The sequence below is a fragment of the Echinops telfairi genome, unplaced genomic scaffold, assembly GCF_000313985.2.
Source record: "Echinops telfairi isolate 266 unplaced genomic scaffold, ASM31398v2 ScPeMD7_7469;HRSCAF=8507_1, whole genome shotgun sequence".
Classification (NCBI taxonomy): Eukaryota; Metazoa; Chordata; class Mammalia; order Afrosoricida; family Tenrecidae; genus Echinops; species Echinops telfairi.
Window position 1 is genome coordinate 53184542 of NW_022111373.1, and position 24706 is coordinate 53209247.

General features: G+C 35.4%; 1 protein-coding gene across 2 annotated transcripts in view; it reads right to left on the reverse strand.

Moving 5' to 3' along the window:
• SLF1 (SMC5-SMC6 complex localization factor 1) overlaps window positions 1-24706 on the reverse strand; it is a 77985-nt gene that overhangs the window by 31795 nt on the left and 21484 nt on the right. The window contains exons 6-13 of one of the 2 annotated variants that reach the window (XM_045285316.1): window positions 19556-19702; window positions 18551-18691; window positions 17605-17718; window positions 11606-11659; window positions 10504-10662; window positions 8625-8788; window positions 5037-5168; window positions 4233-4398 (exon numbers count right to left, since the gene is read on the reverse strand). In XM_045285316.1, coding sequence (XP_045141251.1) covers window positions 4233-4398; window positions 5037-5168; window positions 8625-8788; window positions 10504-10662; window positions 11606-11659; window positions 17605-17718; window positions 18551-18691; window positions 19556-19702 — 1077 coding nt within the window. The remainder of the gene's footprint in view (window positions 1-4232; window positions 4399-5036; window positions 5169-8624; window positions 8789-10503; window positions 10663-11605; window positions 11660-17604; window positions 17719-18550; window positions 18692-19555; window positions 19703-24706) is intronic. The other variant, XM_045285317.1, reaches the window with a different exon arrangement.

Consider the following 24706-nt stretch of genomic DNA (forward strand, 5'->3'; position numbering starts at 1 on the left):
GAGGAGAAAAATTGAGGACCTGATGCCAGGCGCTTAAGTGAAGAGCAAATGTTTTGAGAATGATGAGGGCAATGAATGTACAAATGTGCTTTACACAATTGATATATGTATTGATTATGATAAGAGTTGTATGAGCCCCTAATAAAAGGATTAAAAAAAAAAGATAAAACCTATGAGAAAAAGAAAAAATGAAAGAGACAGGATAAAAGGAAGAAAAAAAACCCCCAGAAGATAGAAAAAGGGAAACAAAGAAAGAATAACAATAAGGGAGGGAACGAAAAGGAAAAACCAACAAACAAGAAACAAAGAAAGGAGAAAAGTGTGGTAGGCAAGGACACCCAGTGTGGGTCAGCCCCCTCTGCTGGCTGAGGAGCTCCTGAGGTGGTGTGGGAACACGTGGGGTAGTGGTTGAATGGAGCTCCTGCTGGCATGTATGCTGTCTGGGGTCAGGACACTTAATCAAGGAGTAGTTCGTGCAGGCCCACATGGTGGCTGAGGTCAGGTTGCTTATTATGGAGAGGGATTTTTTTCTGGCCCAGAAGGCAACTGTTATGGAAGGATTTCAGTATGTCTAGGGAGCCAGCACTGTGTTCTGGTAGTGTGATGAGGGCGAGTTTCCTGCATCCTGATATGGAGTGATACACCCAGGACCCAGTCCACAGCTCCGACCTCAGGTAGAGAAGGACTTTGTGTGGGTTGTGTTACTGGCCATAGAGTAGGGCCTCCATGAAGGTGTGTGGAACAAGGGAGGATCCTAATTTTCATGTTGCCAGCCACAGGTGTACCAAACACTGTCTCGATGGAATGCTGCTTATGAAAGTTCAAGATGCCCACACAGTGTCAGACTAGCTGAAAATTCACCCTTCTGTCTCATGTCTTGCTACTTTATTCCAATTCTTCGCCTAGCCAGTATTCAATCCATTTCTCTATCCTTTCCTCTGAAGTTCAGGATTCCAGGATTATGATTTCTGTATTATTTCATCTCTCATGTCTTTGCTGTACAAGTCTGTATAGCATGTATCTCTAGTTCACCATCTTGCCGGAAGCCCCAGCCCCATGCCTCCATGCATTTATACATTTCTGAAGGCAGTATTTCCATTATCTCTCTTTCCCCAAGAATTCTGTGTTCTTTATTTTATAGCACATCAAAGTGGCAGATATGAAATCCCTGGAGTACTCAAATTGTGTTCCTTAATATGTTATTAGTTTGGGGAAAAAGAAGTTTGAAGGGGCAAAATGGGTGCTGTGGAGTGGAATTTGGTAAGGTTTCTCCCTCCCCCAAAATATTCTCATAGGAAAGCACTTACTACCTTCAAAGAGTGAGCAGGTACATTGTCAGGATGGACACAAATTCTGTGGCACAGCTTTTCTAACTTTTATCACAGAAATACAGTTTTTTTATTTTTGAAACCTTTCCTCAGATAAGCCCACATTATTGTTCTGCCTTTCAAGAAAATCTATCAAGACTACCACCATAGAATCCCAAAAGATAGCTGCCACAATCTTCTGATCTGACCTCTCGGTCTAAAATTTAACTGACCCAACAGAGTCCTCGGCTTTGATCGGACTTGCTTTGTTTCGAAGGCACCATGTGTAGAGTAAGACAAGTGTTTTATTGAGAGAGTCGTCTGCAGCTATCCACTGACTGTGTGTGGCCTCAGAGCTAAACACAGTTTGGCATAAAGCTAAGTATGCGAACTGGAACCCTAGTAGCAATACTTCTTGACTTATGCTTGTATAATTAAACCCACAGAGACAGTTCCACTCTGTCCTATAAGGTTGCTATGAGTTAGAATTGCCTTGATGACAACGAGTTTTTTGTTTTTTTTTTTATAAATAGAGGATATGAAGAGAATGTGTAATAGCAATTTAATTGGAATTTAAAAAGTGGAGAGAAAATGGATCAAGAAAATTTTTGAAGAGAATTACATTTCTCTTAAGTTAGATTGTCTAACCATTTATATTCCAGAGCTTTCAATCATAAGTACTCACTATTGTGCTTACAGCTGCCCAAGAAAATACTACCACACTATCAGCTATGTCATTACAACTAGGAACTATGATGATGTATTACTTACACAAAACAAGATAGCTTTACAACCCATATACAGCTGAAAATTTAATGAAAAAATCACGAGTATTTAGCTTGATATAATAAGTAACACAGACCCTGTAAACAAGAAGAAACACATCTTTACCCCCAATCCTCCTTACATGCCCATAACCAAAAGCCAAACTCACTGCCAAAGAGTCAAATCTATTTCAGCAAACCTTATACAGGGTTTCTGAGGCTATAAATATTTACGGAAGTAGAGTCTCATTGTTCTCCCACAGATTATCTGGTAGGTTTGAACAGCTAACCTTGCAGCTAGTAAACCAGCACTATGCCACCAGGACTTCTTAAGTCTCCTTATATAGGAATAATAAATTTCAGAAAGCAGAAATCATATATGGTTTAACTAGGGTTTCCAATCACAAATTAACAGCAAATGCATAGCCACACAAACAAAATCAATCTTCCACACTTTGCTTGCAAATCCCAGCTAAATATCCAAATTTATCAAGCTCTACCTTCCATCTCACCCACCTACTGCTATTGAGTCAATACTGAACTCATAGGAACCTTATAGGACTGAGTAGAGCTGCTTTACGGGGTTTCTGAGACTGAATTTTTATGGGGAAAGTCAGCCTTTTCTTTCTCCTCTGGAACAGCTAGCAGATTTGAGCCACCAACCTTATAGTTAGCAGCCCAACTAACCCAAAGAGCCTTTTCCACCCTGTAACAGAATTCCATTCAGCTAAGATGTTTTCCACTTTATCTATAGTAGGTACCACCTTTCCCCAGTTCCGAATAAAACAAGAATCACAGTTCCTGCAGTTTCCCTAAACCTGTTCTTCACTTATATCTACTAGTAGAATCACCCCAAGACGCCTGTTTCTAGCAACATACTCTTTATAACAATATATGTGTTCTCTAAGATATTAGAAGTTTTGCTTACGGCTCTTCCCACTTTTTTGAAGCTCCCACCACAATCATCTTTAAGAACTATATATTTCTACCAACAGACTCTCCAAGACAATCTAGGGTTTTTTTCTTCTTCTATCGTGTGCCTCAAAATTCTTGTAATTGCTATGCATTACCCAATTCTAAAGTTATTTCCACATTTTTTTGGTGTCCCTTACAGCAGCACTACACTCCCTGTACCAAAACCTGTATATGTTTCCTAGGGCTGATATAGAGTTATTAGAAAATGAATGGTGTAAAACTACATACACTAATTCTTTCACAGTTCTGGATGATAAAAGTCTAAGATCAAGGCATCGGTAGGGTTTTGAGCTCTCTGAACACTCTGGGAAATGTGGGAGAAAGGTAATATGCTCTATGCCTTTCTTCAAGTTTCTGATGCTGGGAGAAACCCTACCATTTCTTGGCTTGGAGAAGCACCATTCCAGTCTTTGGCCCTGCGATTACATGATCCATGTCCAAAGTTCCCTCATTTTGTATGAACACAGGTTATATGATTAAGGCCCATCCTAATCCAGTATAACCTATTCTCTACTTAATTACATCTATAAAGACTCATTTTCCAAATATGGTCATATTCATATGTACTGGGGGTTGGGACTTCAACATAGCTTTTTAGGGGACACAACTAATAAAGTGCCTATAATGCACTCAATACTCACATGCATGTTGCTATTTATGTTGCATATTTTACTACATTTAATTCTGCCAACTAAACTTCAGGTAGAAAATAGATTAAAATCACTGTCTGTTAGATGTGCAATAGCAGCCAAATCTTCGCCTGAAGAACTATTTTAGGAAATAACAACATCCAGAATGATAGTTTAAAAACAAATAGTAATTTTTTTTAGTAGTACACAATATTACTAAGGATTGATTCAAGTTCTTTTATCAGGGAGTCCTTGATTTGAATTGAAGTGCACAAAAGTAAACTCACACACACAAAACTAGAATGGTAAATCAATATATATTTCTGTGCTGTTTTTCACTAATATTCAAAATAATTGCCTACTATGTACAAAACTAAGAGGAAAAACCCTGTAGGCATTTCACCTTAACTTAAAAAGTTTAGAGAAAATAATATATATATTTGGGCACATCTTAATTTTTTTCAAGTAATTCAAATTATAGAGGGAGGAGGAAAAGATGAAACAGTTCAAGGTATTTTTCCACAGAGCACTATTCATTTGTGAAGAAATCTACTTACATCATTAGATTTGTACTTTTCCTTGTGAGAATATATAGTCCACTCCAAAAGCATATTTACAGGTTTGGTTAAAAGTGCAGAGGTCTCACTTCCTGACCAAAAGAGTTCAAGAAGAATTGCTTTCCCTGTATTTGTCAGACTTTGAGAATCTGACCATTCAAATAATCTAATTAAAATATAAAACGTAAATCTTGATTACTGTAATTATTAGACATGTTATCTTTTTCAAAAACAAAACAAAACACAAAATACTACCAATTTTGGAATACAGAAAGGTCATATAACACAAAAGATATAATTATAACAAATGGTAAATTATGAACAGATGTTCACAATTCAATGAAACTAGTAACACTGTTGACATATATAACCTATTAAGTTTTTAGAACATAAGCAAATTTCGTCATGGGCATTTTAGAACCTATTAAAATTTAGTAAGCTTATAATGTTAACATTCAAACTTAAATATTTGATTACTAAATAATTTTAAAATTACATGAATCTTGAGAAAAGTTTTACCAAATAAACATACATAAGCCAAAGAACCTAAAACAGAGCAGAAATGTTCCTTAAGGTTTCTGGGAAAGCATATAGCATTCAATTAAAAAAAAAAGTGAACCGGGGAATGAGAAAATGAGTAAAAATTTACTGCCACTGAAGAAAAATGTCCAAAGTGCTTCTAAAATAAGAAATCCCCCTTAAATTATTTTTTAATATTTGAGAAATATGCACATAAATGACTACAAAAAATGATGTACAGAAACGACAGGAATATACCAAGGCATTATTATAATTAAAACTTACTTTTGACTAAGATGTTGTACTTCACTTTCAACTAAATTAAAGAAAAATTTAAGCAGTGTCAGGTGGAACACCTTAGAGTCAATAATATTTTCTGAAATTTGGTGACAAAATTTTTCGTTGAAAAGGCAAGACCTGAAAAACATAAAGCCAATAATGTATAACATGCAAACAACTCATTGAGTCACTTGTGGACCAAGTATTACTTAATAAATTATATTAACAATATACTTTCCTCTATTAAATATAATCAAATAGCCATTGATACTTAATTATTAATAATTCAGATATAATGTCTTTATTTTGCAATGACTGTAACGCTCAACAACTATTTGGTATTTTTCCTTTCTACTCCTTTAATATGCTGGTAAAAATAGATTTATTAATTTCGTTACATTATTTTGCCTGAGATGACCAGGTATGCTCTCACTTTACAATACTCTTCATAACTCTTCCTCTTCTCTCATTTTGATTATTTCACCAGTGAAATTCATTCAGGGCAATTTCTTTAGATCTTTTAAAATTCAGTATTTTCTTCATCTCTTGCAGTCCTTACTGTCCAATTGCACTTTCTATGATGAAGGAGGTGTTTGATCAGACACTTAAATATGACTAGTGGACTCAAAGGAAGTATTGGTCAAGTCCTGGTTAAAGTACTTGGCTACTTCCTGAAAGGTCATTGCTTCAAACTCATTAAGAGAAAGATGTATTCCTAGAGTCAGTTCTACTCTGTCCTATCCAATCATGTGAGTTGGAATTGAATGGAGGCAACTGAGGGCCTGAATTTTAATGACATAATATTAATTTAGTCACATATGGCAGTGGCTACTGTGTTGCACAGCAGAGTTTTGCATTTTTTTAAAAGAGAATTCATGATTACCAAACTCATAAGACTTAGACCAACAGTCTAGGCAACAATGTTTATTAGAATCTTCTCCTAACTTCCTTATCAATCATAGCAACAATGTATTTTTAACTTTCTACTTCTGTCTTTACCTTCCCTTTCACCTCCCTGAATACCATATTCTCAGGTTCTGAGAGTCCTTAATTGTTATGAAATCTCAATTTGTTTAATACTTGGCAGCGAAGTGAAATTAATTTCTATGGCTCTTCTATCCATAGTATTATATTTCCCATCCGGTTGGATGGTTGGAAGCATGAAAATAAGGGGTAAAAGACTCTAACTCAGGAATTGGTCAGTTTTCCCATTCCACAGGGCTAAAAAGTGAGCCATTTCAGAAGCAGGGTCAACTATTAAGAAAGATGGAGTGCATGTGAGATCCCTGCCTAAGTGGTGGAGGCAGCAGAGGTACCAGAGGCACTGAATCCATTAGACAGCAAGCAAGAGACGAAGGGACTGGGTGGCTGAGAGGCCAAGGACCAAAGTAAGAGAAATAACCTGTGTGCATGGCTGAGAAGAAGTGTGAACAAAAGGGCTGTATCTTATAATGCTTTCTAATCCTGACTTGCGGTAACCTGTTAACTTCTCCCAGTAAACTCCCACAATCCTGACTTTCCTTGAGTTCTGTGTGGCCACTGCAATGGATTATCACATCCATCAAAGAAGTAGAATATCATGGGAGGGCCTGCTGACATCAGTATAAGATAGAGAAAGATGGAAGGTGGTGATCTATCTGACCTCTGCCTAATAAGAATGGTGCTTGTGGAGATGTAGAGTTGGATTCTCCTCTTTTGTGTAGATATTTCCACATACTCAAATCTGTTCCATAACATCAGCTAGTCTCATAGGCGGTCTGTTTGAAAACTACTAACCATAGTACAATATCTTTGTTTTCTTTAGTATGAAATATCTGAAATATACACAAAGGCAGAAAGAAAATTATCAGCCATCGTCAACAATGGCCAGCTCAGATCTAATTTTGCTTAATCTACACCCCAATCGCTTATTGAGGCATCTTCTCTCTTCTCATTTATTCAATTATTTTGAAATAAAATCTAGAAAAAAAGTAAAATTTTAAGCTGCCCAAATTCGTTCTCCTTGCAACATGAACTAGTTTATCCAAACATGTATTATGTATTATGTTTTGGGCATTGTATTAGGTAGATGGAGTTGAAACTGAAAATCTACCTTTGAGAAAGTCACAGGCTGCTGAGAGTGACAAACTTAACTTCAAGGAAAGGACAGGAGTTCGTCATTGGCATCTGAGTGGTTGTAAAAGGGAATTAGGGGCTGGCTAGATGCCCAAGGAGGGGGCAATGGGTGGAGACAGACCAGGAAAACAAAAGCAAAGGGAGAGGAAATGGGACATATTACAGTAGCTGAGCACATTTAGGAAAGTGATGAGGATGAGAAAGGAGACACACAGGGTCTAAATGATGAAAAGTCTCACATGTTTTACTAAGGAATAGGAACTGTCTTCTACAGGTTATGTGTGAGTCAATAAAAGACTTTAATCTAAGAAATGACAAGATCGCTTTGAGACCAGCATACTGGTGTACTACAGAAGATAAAGAAAAAAGTGGAGTTATGATCAATACAGCACTCACTTCCATAGTTTATATAAGAAGCAATGAGAACTTTTAAATATAGGAAATGGCAGTGAAGAAAAAAAAATAGATTTTAAAATAAAGAAGGATGTCAGTTACACAAATTTTATTTCCATCACATCGTGTGCTTTCTGGGTTAGTTGTTATCTTGGTATTATGTTTACATCTCAGTCACCTTCAAATGTGCAGAAACTACAATTTTACTCATGTTTGTATCCTTGAAATGTAGCATAGTACCTGGCTCCTGGAATAATCAATGATAATTTACGGAAAGAATGAGCAAATAGATGTGAGGTAGCTGATTGGCTCCTTCAAATATATCACAACTAGAATGGCAAGTGAATCTTTATGACTCAAAGAGCTAACCCTTTCTCCCACCAGAATGGGTTTTCTAAAACTGAACACTTTGTTAAAACAATCTTCCTGAAGGAGACCCATCAGATACAAAGTGTTATCAGAGAAGAAAGGGAAAAAAAGATTAATTTTGTTATTGAAAAAGAAGAAAAAGGAAGACTATCTGGAAGGCAAAGGAAGGTTATATCTATATCTATCAGGTTTTTACTAATTAGTTTTTCAGAAAATGATGGCCAGGCTCTACACCATCCATGCACTAACAGGTGATGTTTGTTCTGTTCAATTCATACAGCCACAGTGAATTGGAGTTAATGTGACAACATTTAACAAGAGCACAACGTAGACTAGGCAGAAGACAGCATGTAAAGAAGGCATGGAAGAGATGGAATATTTAGGAAACATTAAGTTCTGTTTCAATATTCAAATTTCTAGCTGAAAAAATCTGAACACTAAAACATATTATATAGTTAGGAATGTTTATACTTTTTATACATTTTTAAATATGTGTACTATGCTTTTATTAAATATATATGTGTATATATACACACTATGTCGTTAGTGTCAAACATGTAAATTATTTTCTGTAAGTTTGGTTTTTTGAAACTGGTTATTTGGTACAGCTTCTAGGATCACAGCAAGATGTAAGTTACACAATCTTTTACATCATAGATCAGTGGGGACATAAATTCCAGTAGATAAAATTTAGTATCTTCCTAAGAAGCTTCTTACCTGATAAGCACTTCTACTAGAGACCATGTTCCTTTCATACAAGTTGGGCACTGAAACAGCTCTAAGTAATATCTTGACATGGCTGAGGACTTCCATGGAGGATGTAGCTGAAGAAGAGCTGACAGTATATGGAAGTATCGACCAGAAAATGTGTCCAGGTTATCCTATTATTTGAAAATAAATAAATAGGAACACTAAATGGAGTTTCAGCACATCATTCAGCTATAATTATAAAAATACCCTTAGCCTAACTTGATTACCAAAGATAAGTTTCTGACACAGGATATCAGCATCATGAAAGCATCATGCTTAGCTAATTAAATACTGCAATGTATAGAGAGGCGTACTCTAAATATTTATGTACACATTAGGGAATGTGGCCAGCTTATATGAAACACCCATTTTTCTACCTACGATTAAAGCAACTGAGACTAAGAGTCCCCAAATATCACCTAACAGAAATTAAAAGTTATATGCTCACTATCAACAGCATAAGTCCAGCAAAGATTAAGCCTATTGGCACCTTGATGAAGAACATGATTGCAATAAGATCTTTGAATAGCTGTTCCTACTGATTTTCATAGTTCAAGGGGTATGTTCACTCCCTATGTATACTATGAATAACAATTAGTCTTAATTTACTAAAGGAGTAATTTATCAAATGCCATGCTGGATCAATGTAATCTGATTTTTATGTTTACTACTTTATACTCATAGAAAAAAAATCGGATAATTTTTTTCAGAGAAAATTAACTTGGAGATTGATAAAGTAGTAAGGTAAAACACTCAGAGAACTACCTACTCTCCTAGAGGTACAGTAAAAATGTTTTCCTACAAAAGCATAGAGATTTTTATTAAATAAACATCTAAAAAATGTGGAGCTATTGTTCCTTGACATAGTCTCAATCGAATTCTGTAACTTAAAGTGGTGTTTTCACTGAGGAAGGCCCTCAATGAGATGTGCTGGTCCAGTAGTTGCAAACATAGGCTCTGGCATCAGAAAAATTGTGAGGATGGCACAGAACCAGGCAGTGTTCCATTCTGTTGTGCAAAGGGTCACTATGGGTCAGAACCTACTCAGTGGCACTTAAGAACAAAACAATCCTTCTGCGCAGATTTCTGTGCTCTTCCATGTCAAAAACACTACTTTGGCAACCTCAGAGATCATTTAAATTGTTCTTTGAGTTTGGGGAACAATAAAGTCTGAAGGGGCAACAGCAGAGATGTAGAGTAGATGGCTTAAGTTTTCCCAGTGATATTGTCATTGGACAGCCCTTACTACCCTCTCAGAATGAGCAAATTCATTGACATGATGGGAAAAAATCCCATAGTAACTTTCCTGGCCAATTAAGTTTCTAATTTTGTTAAAATGCCTTCATAATAAGCTTCTACGATAGTCCTGTATCTTTTGAAATAATCCGTTAAAACGACTTCTTGGAATATGAAACAAACAGTGATTATAAACTTGGACCTCTCTGCCTTGAACTTAACCCGCCCAGCAGATACCTGTGGGAGCATGTTAATTGGATCTTTTTGTTGTTGGTGTTGAGAAAACTTGTCTGCAGGCATCACTTTATCACAGACACATTTAAACATGTTGTTTGCAAGATACCTGCGCATGTATGAACAAGAAGACCAGTAACAACACCTTTTGACTTATCCACATATATAGAAATTAATCAAGCTGGCTTTAAGACAAAATTTTTTTTAAATTGAAAAAAGTTGATAATATAGGTATATTTAATTTCTTATTAAAATTATAACAGCAGCTAAAAAACAGAAGAGAAAATAGCCTCTATAAGATATATAAAATTGCAGGAGCATTTACATTTGCACATTCTTTGGAATAGATTCTATACTCTTACAAATGTGCACGCACCTGCAGAATGTTCTCTAGAAGAGCATGAAGAAGGCACACGGGGGGAATATAATGTGCTTGCACAGAGGAAAGTTCCTCAATGGCTTCTTTGAAAAACTGTCCTTCTATAAGGCTTTCGATCAAATGTAATATGCCTCTGGGAAATTCAGCATTTTTAACCTAAAAAAGAAAGATTGGATGACTCGAAGAAAAGAGTGAAATTCAAATCTTGAATTAGAGGTTTTCATTTCCTTATCTGTAAAATATATGTAATTCTTGCCCTTATTATTTCTTAGGGTTGATATGTGATTGTGTGTGTGTGTGATATATATATAGAGATACAACAAGACATTGGAAAAATATACATCATTTGTACATTTATTATTCTTTGTTGCCTTAAACAGCACTTTCAAAGCTTTAGAAGGAATTTTAAAAGTCTGGCTGATACTGAGGAAGCCATGGTCAGAGCTATACTCATCTGACATAGATATTTTGGTGTTAAATTACTTCTTAAATTTAAAGAAAACCTCACAGAGAAATTATTTTGATTTATGATATACTCAGTGTATCAGGATATCATGAAGCACTATCAAGATTTACAAAAACTGACAAAAGCTACAATGCCATAAAATCATACAGGGGAATGTCCATTCTTTGAGCTCCAAGAATTACACAAAATAGATTTACATTGGTCAAAAGCTTTTTGACACTACAATCAAAGTTAGTAGTTGAATGAATTATCAAAGGATCAAAAATGCTCTTTGAAAGATGGCATCGAATCAAACAATTTTAAAGGAATGATATGAAGGAACAAATATACATCTGCAAATATTAAAATTTTAATCTAAAAGTAGTGACTATAACATAAAATTTGAAAGCAGGAAGGGATACATAACTCACATGGCATACATTTTAAATATTTGTCAGTCTTTACTACTGTATGAGAAAATATATATATTTTAAAGAGCTTTGAGAGAAGAGTATTTTTCTTTTCCATTTCTGACTAGAAAATCTATCTATGTTAAACAGATATCACATTTCTTTATATAAAATTAACAAAGCAATAAAAATAGCACACCCAAAACATTTTGTTCCCATTACCACTCCATTCCAAGTCCCTTACCTCTACATTGTACACTGGTTGTTTGTCTCTCTTAATACAGTTGTATCTGACAGCCTATAAAAGAAAGATCATATAAAGAAAATTAAACATTTTTACGTAAATAAAAACAGACCTTTAAGCTCATAATGTTATAATACCTGGGCAAACTTAAAATCCACTACAAAAATATATTAATGGCTGTAATTAACGACAGTCAGGCTTACTGAGAGCAGTGATGCCCTTGACTTTAGGGCAAAATAATTCTCATGAGTACAAAAGCTTCTCTATTTCTTTCTTTTTAAATTAATCTCACTTTGAAGACCTGGAGGTATAGAATGTCCTTACTTTTTAATAATTAGAAATGCAAAGGATATTTCACAGAAAAGCCTATAGAACACAAAAATGCGAGTCTCTTTCTTATATAATCCCACCTAAAATGTCATTATTGAATGCTATGACTTATTTTGTGTTACAATACATACATATGTACATAATAAAATATACCATAAAATTAGTCCTGTTAAACATTTTTCAATGTATAGAATTCCATGGCAATAATTAAATCACAATGCTTTTTCTGGCTTTGTTTTTAGCACCTGTATTTCCAAAACATTTTTATCTTCTCACAAAAATAAGTGCTAGTAAAGGTGTTAATCCATTTGGACTCACATATTGTTGGTTAGGATGAAGACTATAAAGTTATTTTGAAAATTGTTTGAGTTTTCTTATGAAATCAAAATTGGACTTATTTTACAATCCAGCATTTTCCTTCTTACAGACTTACTCAAAAAAAGAGAAAGCTTATGTTTACATAAAACATTGTGAATAATTGTTTAGAGTGCCAGCGCTGTTGGTTAAGTGTTGGAGTGCTAACCACAGGGTCGGAGGTTCAAACTCACCAGGTACTCCACAGGAGAAAGATGAGGCTATCTGCAGTCTTGAAAACCCCATGATCATATTGCTATTAGTTAGAATTAACTCACTGTTAGTGGCTTATTCATAACGGTCAACATTTTTAAGTAACTCATATATCCTTCAGCTTTCATTGATAAGCAAGTATGGAAACTTTTTAAAAAAAATCATTTTATTAGGGGCTCATAAAACTCTTATCACAATCCATACATACATCAATTGTGTGAAGCACATTTGTACATTCATTGCCCTCATCATTCTCAAAACATTTGCTCTCCACTTAAGCCCCCGGCATCAGGTCCTCAGAGAATAACACTAATATCTCATTGGGAAAATGTGAAAAAGACTTCTTTAAGTTTTTAACACTTTAAAGTGTTAAAAAGCAGACGCTACTTTGAAGACAAGAGTGTGCCAGACCCACGCCATGTTACGGTCGACTGCTTCATATGCATGCAAAAGTTGGACAATGAATAAGTAAAACTAAAGAATTAATGCCTTTGAATTATAGTGGAGAATATGGAATATGTCATGGACTGCCAAAGAACAAAGAAACCTGTCTTGGAAGATGTACAACCTAAAAAATCTCCTAAGAAGTGAGGATATCGAGACTTTGTCTCACATACTTTGATATGCCATCAGAGTGAAGAAGATGCAGAGAAGGACTTCATGATTGGTAAAATGGAGACTAAGTGAAAATACAGAAGACCCTCAATGTTTGACACAGTGGTTGCAAGAATGGGCTCAAACATGGGAACAACTGTGATGATTATGCAGGACCAGGCAATTGTTTTTCTTTCTGTTGTATATTGGGTCTGAATCAGAATCAAGCCAACACCACCTAACAACATTCTATATATGAGGGGGTTACCCCTACCCTCACCCCCCAAACCGGAACACACTGGGTGGAGCAGAGCTTTCGTAGTACGCATTTTTCCCACTAGGCAAGCAACAAGCAACTTGTTTTGAGTTATGTACCCAGTGGTATTGCCTGGGAAGGTTCTCTCTGGTTACAGTGAATTTTTTTCATAAAAGCACTTTCAATGGAACCTCTTTTTTGGTGATGGTCAATTTAAGAAACCAGTGTGTGGCTGTGAAATTTTTTTCCCTGTTCGGGAAAAATGGCGCAGAAACTGTTGTGATGTTAAACACAACTTACAAGGACAGCTCTGTGGGAAAAACTCAGGTATGTGAGTGGTTTTCTCATTTCGAAAGAAGTTAAATGCCAATTGATGACAAACCTCTTTCTGGATATCCATCAATTTCCCAAGCAGATGACAATGTCACCTTGTAATGCATTTGGAGTTCCTACTAGATTAGATTGTTAATCAAGCTTTCTATTTAGAGGTTCTGAAAAGATTGCCTAACAGTGTGCTACAAAAAAGGTCTGATTTGTGGCAGATGGGGGACTGGTTTTGCCAGTACGCCAATGCACCTGCTCAAGCAGCCATCTCAGTGCGACAGGTCTTGGTAAAAAACAGCATGCCTCTCTTGCCCCACGCCCCTTACTCACCTGACCTTGTTCCATGTGACTTCTTTTTGTTTCAGTGTATGAAGAGGGACATGAAAGGAAAGCAATTTGACCATGTAGAAGAGGTGAAGAAAAAAATGAGGAAGGTGCTGTCAGTCATCCAAACAGATGAGATTAAAAAATGTTTCCAAGAATGTGAATCGGAGATTTGACAAATGTATTAAGTGGACTGGAGAGTACTTTAAAAGTAATAAGGTTGTTTTGTAAAAAAATTTAAATACCATGTATGCTCATGTATAAGCCAAGTTTTCAGCACATTTTTAATGCAGTTTGTGTGGTAAAATTAGGTGCCTCCATGGGAGAAACAAAAAGGGATGAGAGGGAGGAGAGGACATCTTGGCCCACCAAGCCCTGAGGACGAAGTTCCTGCTCGGAGCAGACAGGGCACGGGGAGTACCATAGGGCCAGCTCCACCATGGACACGGTGTCCCTCACTGAACCATGGTGCTGCAAGGGATAGCACGGGCGACACAGTGCAGGAAAAGCACACAGACTGGCCTCATAATGCTGGGGCGAGGCAATGAGGGCATGCAGCAGAGCAGCAAGTGATGAAATCCTTGAGGAATACAAAAAATAGACTTTGGAGACAGTGTGGCACCCCATTAGACTTGACTGGAAAACACTTGTAAAGGCCAACAATCAGACCTTGAACTATTTATAGACTTTCCAATTTTTGTGGCTTTTTGTTATTTTGTTGTTGTAGCTATTGTTTTGTTGGTTTTGACTTCCTTTGTTGTTTTATTTGGCTTTTGCACTTATTAATGTATCTGCACGTCTATCTATATAAGACAGGCAGGATAAATAATTTGGAGATGAAAAGAATGGGACCAATGGTTCTGAGGGGGATACAGGAGAAGGGGAGGTGGGATAAAGGAAGGGAGTGGGGGACCAACCCAGGGACAAGGGAACAACAAGTGACCTAAAATCAATGGAGAGAAGGGTATAGGATGCCTTGTGGGCTTAATCAAGGGCAATGTAGCAGCAAGGAATGACTAAAACTGAATGAAGGCTGAACATGATGGTGGGACAAGAGGAAAGTAAAAGGAAATAGAGGAAAGAACCAGGAGGCAAAGGACATTTATAGAGGCCTAAATACAGGCATGTACATATGTAAATATATATATGTATATATATATAATGAGAGGGGAATAGAACTATGTACTCATATCTATATGTTAAGAATTAGGGTTGCAGATGGACACTGGGCCTCGCCTCAAGTACTCCCTCAACACAAGAAAACTGTTCTAACAATCCGACATTCTGTGATGCTCACCTTCCCTACACGATCGCTGAAGACAAAATGGGTGCATAAGCAAATGTGGTGGAGAAAGCTGATGGTACCCAGCTATCAAAAGATACAGCATCTGGGGTCTTAAAAGCTTGAAGATAAACAAGTAGCCATCTAGCTCAGAAGCAACAAAGCCCACATGGAAGAAGCACACCAGCCTGTGTGACACGTGGTATCAATGGGATCAGGTATCAGGCATCTAAGACCCAAAACAAATTCATACACAATGTGAATGGGGGGATGGGCACGAAGATCCAATGCTCATCTGTAGACAATTGGACATCCCCTCACAGGAAGGGTCACAGGAAAGAGATGAGCCAGTCAGGGTGCAGTATAGCACTGATGAAACACACAACTTTCCTCTAGTTTTTTTGTGCTTCCTAGACCCCCCTATCATGACCTCAATTCTACCATTGTAATCGGATTAGACTAGAGTATGCACACTGCTACAGATAAGAGCCTGCAACACAGGGAATCCAGGATAGATAAACCCCTCAGGGCCAACAATAAGAGTAGAGATATCAGGAGGATTAGGGGAGGGTGGGAGGAGAAAAAGGAGATTGATTACAATGAACCATCTATAACCCCCTCCCAGGGGGACAAATAATGGAAAAGTGGGTGAGGGGTGATGGAGGATGATGTAAGCCATGAAAACAATAATCTAAACTTATCAAGGGTTTGTGAGGGAGGGAGGGTGGGGGTGAGAGGGAGAAGAAATGGGGAGCTGATATCAGGGGCTCAAGTGGGTAGAGAATGCTTTGAAAATGATGATGGTGGCATATATGCAAATGTGCTTGACACAAGGGATGAACATATGGATTGTGTTAAGAGATGTAAGAGCCCCCAATAAAAGTATTTAAAAAAAAATTAGGTGCCTTGGCTGATATTTGGCTCGGCTTATACTCAAGTATATACAGTACAGAGCTCTGAAAATAAAATTCCATTTTTTTTGATAACCCCTCATACTGAAGACTTATTGCTACTGTCTTCAATAGCAGTCTTCAATAATCCTCTCTCTTTAAAATGTGCTTCAATTTGGCACCTTAATTTACAAAGGTGGCTAGTGTTTAGATGGATTTAATGCTTCTTTTATGGACTTAATTTTAGGTATGCGTATCATACAAATTACTTTTTAAATGAGAAAACAAAATTAGTGGTTTTAAAACCTGGCTTTAAAATTCTACAGACTATAAATTCTTTACAAATTGAAACTATAAAAACAAAGAAACCAACAACTCACTGCTACTGGGTGGACACTGACTCCTATTGACCCTACAGGACAAGGCAGAAATGTCCCTGTGGGTTTCCAAGATTATAACTCTTTAAGGGAGTAGAAAGCCTTGTCTTTCTCCTGCAGAGTGACTCGTGGTTTCAAACTGCTGACCTTGCAGTTAGCATACCAACTCATAACCACTATTCCACCAGGGCTTCTAAAATGGATAGATTATTTCTTAAAGATACATCATGTGAAAAAGAGGAGAGCATAACTGAAAAGTGATATTAAGTGTAACATCCAAAAAGCCTACCACCATTAAGTTGATTCCAATTTACAGTAATCCTAAATAGAATTTCCAAGACTGTAATTTTTTATGTGAGCAAACAGCACTATTTTGATCCCTTAGATCAGCTGGAGGACTTGAACTACTGACCTTGTGGTTAGCAGTGTGAGCCACTGTTACACCAGGGCTGCTTATTCAATATGATAGTCATTTAACTTTACAATTAATAAAGTAGCTGATAATTGAGTCATTTTAATTTCAAAGTAGACACTAAACTCTAAATAGTCAGTTCAAGTATTTATTAAATGCATCTAAGGTGTATAGTAGCATAAGCTCAGTTCCAAATCACACTGTATAACCCAGGACTTGATTATTCACAAGTTATTTTACAGCCGATATACTCTTATAAATAACTTTAGTAAGTACTCTGATCACATCTAAAAGTCTGATATCAGAAACATACCTATGACTTACCGCAAGTATAAAGTCTATATCACATATTTAAACTATGACATTTGACATAAGATCTGCTCTCTTTCAATATGTAAGTTAAGGCAATTAATTTTTTAACAAATTTACAAAAACTATTTAATTTATGGTAAACACAATTTTTCTATTATATTAAGATATAAATACCAGAAATTGGCATATTAACTAAATGGCCAAATATATAAGCAAACACAACAAATTAATAAACTAAGCACATTAATACATATTAAATATAATAAATAATCATATATTTTGTTTACATTAGGGAAGGATAAGAAATCATCAAAATAGTGTCAAATTTTACCTGAGCTTTATATATGTGCTTCTTTAAGGTATTTTTTACTTCCACTATTTCTCCATCAGTCCTGATACCTTTAGTTTTTACTTTTTTGGTACAGTCAGAGTTCTTTGCTTCTTTCTATATATGTATAAAACAACTTTGTACAATGTAGTGTCAACACGAATGGTAATTATCACAGTGCATGTTAAAAGGAACACATTTATACAATGTCAACTACAGAAAATATCTTCACAAATTATCAGATTAAGATTGTACAGTGAAAGAAAAATGGTAAAAGCAACCCATTTTTAATTTGGCAAGTTGGACCTGATACATACAAATGTGCTTTCTTGAGGTACTTTTCATTTCTGTCTCAAATGTTTTCTGGAACAGTTTTCTTTGTTGCCAGGTTCATATAGAATATTTACTTATATCATTTTCCTGAGGGCCCTTCTGAATACATGCAATTAAAAATGCTATAGTTAAGACTCTCAATAGTCTTACTCTAAGAAAAATTAACTCAAGAAGGAGCCAATTTAAATGACAGGCTATAGACTATCTTACTAAATATGGTCCGTCTTATACCAGGGAAAAGTAAGATTAATTTTTGGATTGTTATATAGTATGTAACCTACATACATATGTAGTCTTTAAAGTATTTTCCATTTAAAATCATTCAGCTCCTTGTTTTTTCCCTTCCATTTTTGCTACAATTAGGCAAAATTCAATAGAATATTTTGTTGATCATTAACTCAAAATTCTTAGTGCATGCAAATAACAATGTTTTTTACTGTGGACTAACATATAGCATAACATGTATGAATGACTTACCAGATTAACAAGAAATTTCTTCATATGGCCTGGAGGTTGTATTTAACACAATAAATATTCATAAAAATCACACTACATATTAAGATTACACTATGGAAGAGCCAAAAAATGAAAAGATGTTTAGCTTATAAAGGTTTACCTGATCTGTATATAAGCAGTTTCTTATAGTATTTTTAATTTTGTTACATTCGATGTCTTTCCTGGAATCTTTTTCTTTTTTGTGTTTTTTTCTCAAAGTGTAACTCTTTTGGTTATCTTCATAAGTGTCCTTAGCTTCTTTCTATATGTATTTGGATCACAGTCAAACAAATCTTAACATAAATGATCTATGCTACCAGATCCAATTCAACTGAAAAGGAGTCTGATATGTAACACATACACGTATGTACCACTATCAAAAACAGTAGAGCTACACACAACTGGAAATCTCATCGACTGCTGGAGTGGCTATAAATTGGTTAAACATTTTGGAGAACATTTGGGCACTGTCTAGTACAGTGAATATGCAGTCCTTGTGCCTCAGCAATTAACACTCCAAGAAGTCCATCATGAGCTAGAAAAACTCTGGAACATGTACATCCAGAGTCATGCAAGATAATGTTCACACTGTTTATAACAGGATTGTTCATAATGGCAAAGACCAACAAACCAACCTGACAGACAAGAAGAAATTCAACTGCATTATCAATATAAAATTAAAAATATTGTGGTATGATCATAGAATCAAGTATTATATTGAACACACACACAAAACAAGGTACAGAAGACTTTTAATAGTATAGACTTTAAAATTTAATAGTTACAAACCTAAATAATATACTGCTATACAAACCTATATAATACAATGCTAGGGATACAGATAGAACTGACAAAACTAGAATTAATACCAATTCCAAGACAACATACTAGGTAAGAGGAGAAAAGAGAGATGCAGTTAGGAAACAGCACGACAGTTCTTAAAAAAAAAATGGGTACCTGGCTGGCAGTTATATAAATAGTTTAAAAGTCATTTTGAAACTGTACACACATGGTTTAAAAAAATACTGTAGTATGTTTATTTCACGAGAAATGATTTTAAGAATGATTTTGGTGAATTTATAAGACTTTTTAAACTAAAGCAAAATTTTAATTTGGGAAGTTTTACCTGATTTCCATATGTGTGCCTCTCTATGGTATTTTTCATTGCAACAAATTTCAAATCTTTACTTGAATCTCTGAAATTTTCTTTCTTGTGACATTCAGTTAAAACAGAACTAATATTAATATCTTCATCATGATTTTGCATTTCCTTCTGCATGTTTAAAAAAATAATTTAGTTAGATAATGGATTAAATAACGTCAGTACAACCAATTTTGCCAACAGTAAAATGCACTCAGGAAGGGACATTTTGTAAGATATACGTGAGATTAAATATTAAAGTCATGTGAATCATGTTTTAGAAAAACTAAAAAAATGCAGGTGATTCAATTCACCAAGTTTTATGTTATGTTTACACATACACTCAATATAGGGACCGTCATTTTAATAACTTAATTATTCTTGTTATCTATTTTTGCTTAGTTAGTCAAAGCAGAATGTGATTGTCATTTTATTTTCTCAAATGATTTAGATAGGGTACAGACAAAAGAGAATCTTATCATTATTAGGTATATAAAAAAAATCTCAAGGTAACATTTTTAAAGGCTATAGGCACAATATTAAACATCAAGAAGCATTAAGGACCATTATTTATTCTTTAAGATATTAGTTAAAACGGTCTATTTCCCCATTTTCCATAGATTTATTTTATTCTTTCCTCATGTTCAGTCAAAATCAAATTTATTTTAAGAAAAATATAATTATTTTACATTCCTTTCTGTATATAAAAATAATTTATACTGTGGATTAGAACCAATAGGGTATATTTCAGTAAACAGATCAACCAAAGAAGATCTTCAAAGACATTTATATGTAATTAATCCTAGAAAGTAGTCCTATAAATCACATAAGTAATCAACTATACTTTTGAAGAGCCAAGAAAAAAATGCAAAAGTTCTTTAATTGGGAAATATTTACTTAATCTTATCATATATGTGTTTTAAGGTACTGTTCTCAGTTTACAAAGTTGTAATTGTTACTAAAATGAACTTCTGTGAATATTAGCTTTTTAAGAATAAAGCTAAGAATGCCTTTTTTCGATTCCTGGTTGGTGGAAATTTTAATTTAAATTACATATATGTTTTCTTGAGATAGTTCTTCCTGTTTTCTGATTTTTTCCCATGTTTTCTCAAAATAGAATTAATCCGTGTATCATTTTCAAAATTTTGTTCTATATGCAAGTAAAATAATTCAGATCATGAATTGTGCACATATATATTGCTCATGGATAAGAATATGTTATATCTGTGTTATATTCAGCATACAGAGAAGTTGTAATCAATTCCCATGTATTAAGAACATGATGGGTATGAGAAATTGTGACATTCCCAAATGTACATGTTTATTATTTCAACAAGTCTTCTGAACAACAGACATAGGCAATTTCTTAAGTCTGCTCAAGTCACATACTATAACACAGAGCTGGGTTCAAATTCCAGTTTTCTGATTCCAAACTCTGTATTATTTCTACACATAAAATTCCACAAATAAAATGCTTCTAATATAGTTTTGTTAGAAGAACCAGAAACACATTTTGTAGTCTATAAATTTCGCCTGGACCCTACATATGGTTTCTCTTAGGCATTTTTCATTTTAAACAAATTCCATATTGTTCCGGACTCTGTGTTTTATCCTGATTACCAGGTTTACTGCAAACAGAACTGGTTTGGGATTCTTCATCATTCTGGAATTTGTTCTGTATGTATGTCAAATTGGCTTAAGGAATTAGGTATAATTTCAATGCTATGTACTTCTTATTGTATTCAACTTCATAATCAATAATCACATAATTTGTCTTTTTATACAAGTAATATGCATGTTACACATTTTTTGCCAGCTATGATGTATTTTTGCCTTTCCCTGATGTATTTTTACAAGTAGACTATGCTAATTTTTCTTATAAAAAATTAGCCTAGTATACCTATGAAAACACCTTGAGGAGGGGGAGGGCCAGTTACCAAGAGATGTATAATATGAATGTTATTTGTGTAAAAATAATGGTATTTTGTTAGGAGGAAGAATGAAAAAAAGTTCAGCACTTTTCTAAACCAAAAGAAACTAAACACTGGTCAAACCTTTCAAAGAAAAATATCATTACCACGAAAGTTGTGAATAATAAAATGATCTCTGTATTTTGAGAATAGCTTATGCTTCTTTGAACTATTAAGGAGTCCTTTAAAAGGATAATCAAGTACAAGAATACTTACCCAAATACAAGTTATAATCTAGATTTTCGTTCAGCTCTTTTTTATACTGTTAAGATTTCTCACTTGCAAGTATATTACATAGAGAAATCAAGGAATTGATCCCCCCTCAGATGCATGTTAGGCCTGATCTGGTTTTCAAAATTTTCTGTATTTTTGTTTTTGTTCATATTGGGGTTTATCTCAGATGTGTTATGGCATTGGGGGGGGGGTGTCACCCTCTTGATTTTGTTATATATTTTTTTGTTTTTCAGTACAAGAAACCCAGGATTGATGAACCTATAGCAGTGGTTCTCAACCTTCCTAATGCGGCAACCCTTTAATACAGTTCCTCATGTTGTGGTGACCCCCCCAACCATAAAATTATTTCCACTGCTACTTAATAACTGTAATTTTGCTACTGTTATTAATCGGGTGACCCCTGTGAAAGGGTCATTTGAACCCCCCCAGGGGTCACGACCCACAGGTTGAGAACTGCTGGCCTATAGGGACAGCAAGTACAATAAGGGTTTTTGGGGGGTACAGCGGTGGTAGTAGTGGGGGCTTGGGGAGAGGGTGGGCAGTAAAAGAAAGCTGATGTCAAGGAGTCCAGGAAGGAAAAGAATGTCTTTAAACTGATTGTGGCAACAATTGTACAATACTGCTTGATTTGATTGAACTATGGAGTGACATGATATTTGTATTAACTCCTAATTTAGAAAAAAAATTTTTTTTAAAAAGCAATAGTGAATTCAGTCTTGTTTTACTTGGATAGCATAAACAATTATTTCACCTCACTCTTATTTCAAACATTCCAATGGCTCTAGTCAGAAAATCCAGTATGAATTCAGAAACCACCCAACAATAAAAAACATACTAGCACATGTATCCAGATGTATGATTCTAGAAGCACAGTGATATAAAGAACTGAGAGTACACTTGGAACTAAAAACCAAACTCAATGCCATTGAATTGATGGCAACTCACAGGGACCCTATAAGACATGGGAGTGAGTCTCCAAGATTGTACCTCTTGACGGGAGTAGAAGCTCACTGCCATGAGTCAGTGCTGAATACCCATATTGTAGCCTCTACACCACCAGGGACACATGTAGACATCCTGTCTTTCCCCCCCAGAGTACCTGGTGGTTTCAAACTGTCGATCTTGTGGAACAAAGCCCAAAGCATAACCATGATACCACCAGGACTTCAGGAGTAAAGATGAAATTATAATAATTCTGAAAATACAGCTATAAAAAGGTATTTAAAGATTTATATGCCTACACAAAGATATTTGAGAACTACCATCCTAAGGAACAATTGTAAGCCAAAATGTAATATGGCCTACAGGCCAATCCTTGCTTCTCTTTAACCTGCGCTAGGGTACAATGTGGGTTATGAGGGCACTGCACATGGATAAAGTATGGGGCTGCTAACCAAGGTTGGTGTTTTGAACAGACCAGCTGATTCGCAGTAGAAAGATAAGGTTGCCTACTCCTATAAAAAAATGAGTGTCCTAAACTTGAAGGAGCAGTTCTACTCTGTCCTATAGGGTGGCTGTCATTCAGAATCAATTTGATGGCAATGGGTTTGGTTTTAGCAGGCTGTAATCCAACAACTAGAAAACAATCCCTGGGAGCAGTTAATTGAATTTCTTCTTCAGCTGCACAGAAATAAAAATTGCAAACTAAGAAAAACAAACTTCCTTTCTATTCCTGACATCACATGAAGAATTACTCTGAATGTACAAACAGTAATTCTTGTTAAGGACAACTTGTATGGTTTAAAAAAATAAGCGAGTTTCTGATTTTAAACTGCACATGATTGACAATAGAAGAATAAATACACATGTATAGATCATCAAGTAATGGGTCAGGCACAAGATAAAACCAAAAACCAAACCATTGAGTTGATGTAAGTTTCTGAGACCATAACTCTTTATGGGAGTAAAACACACTGTCTTTCTTCCACGGAGCAGCTGGTGGTTTCAAACTGCTGACCTTGTAGTTAACAGCCTAATGTGTAACCACTGTGTCTTCAAGGCTCTTAACAATTAGCTAATCTCATATATATTTTAGTTACACAGATTTGTAAGAAAAGAGAATACGATTGTTATTAGTAAACACGATGCAAGAATATATAGCTCTCTAATCCTGAATATACTGAATACAAATCCCGAATATAAAGAGTCCTGGTAGTACAATGCTAAGAACTCTGGGGCTAACTAAAAGGTTAGAGGTTCTAAGCCTCCCAGAGGCTCAATGAAAGACCTGGTGACCTGCTTCTGTCAATATTATAGCCTATAAAACCGTATGGGATAGTTATGTCATATGGAGCTGCAAGGAGTTGAAAATTTACCTTATTGGCACAGGAACAACAAACTTAAATATAAAGTGATTCAAAAAGTTCATATAGAAATTCAATTGTTTTAATGTATTTTTCCACGAACTTTTTGAAGTTCCCTCATTTAGTTATTTATAAAACCATATCAGCTGCTACATATGGGTAAATCAAGAAATATGGTTACTAGGTCTTCCAGTTCACACATGCACGGTTTTACCAAAAACATGTTTAAAGATCCTTGTAGAAACAGAGGAAAGAACTAAGAGGTAAAGGGAATTTATAGGTCTAAATACAGGCATGTACATATGTTAACATATTATATATAACAATAGGAAAATAGATCTATGTACATATATTTATATGTGAAGTATCAAGGTAGCAGATGGACATTGGGCCTCTACTCAAGTACCCCTTCAACGCAAGAACACTTTGTTGTAATAATCTGACATTCCGTGATGCTCACCTTCCTGACACAATCGCTGAGGACAAAATGGTGCATAGCAAATATGGTGAAGAAAGCTGATGGTGCCTGGCCATCAAAAGATATAGTGTCTGGGTCTTAAAGGTTTGAAGATAAACAAGTGGCCTTCTAGCTGAGAAGCAACAAAGTCCACATGGAAGAAGCACACCAG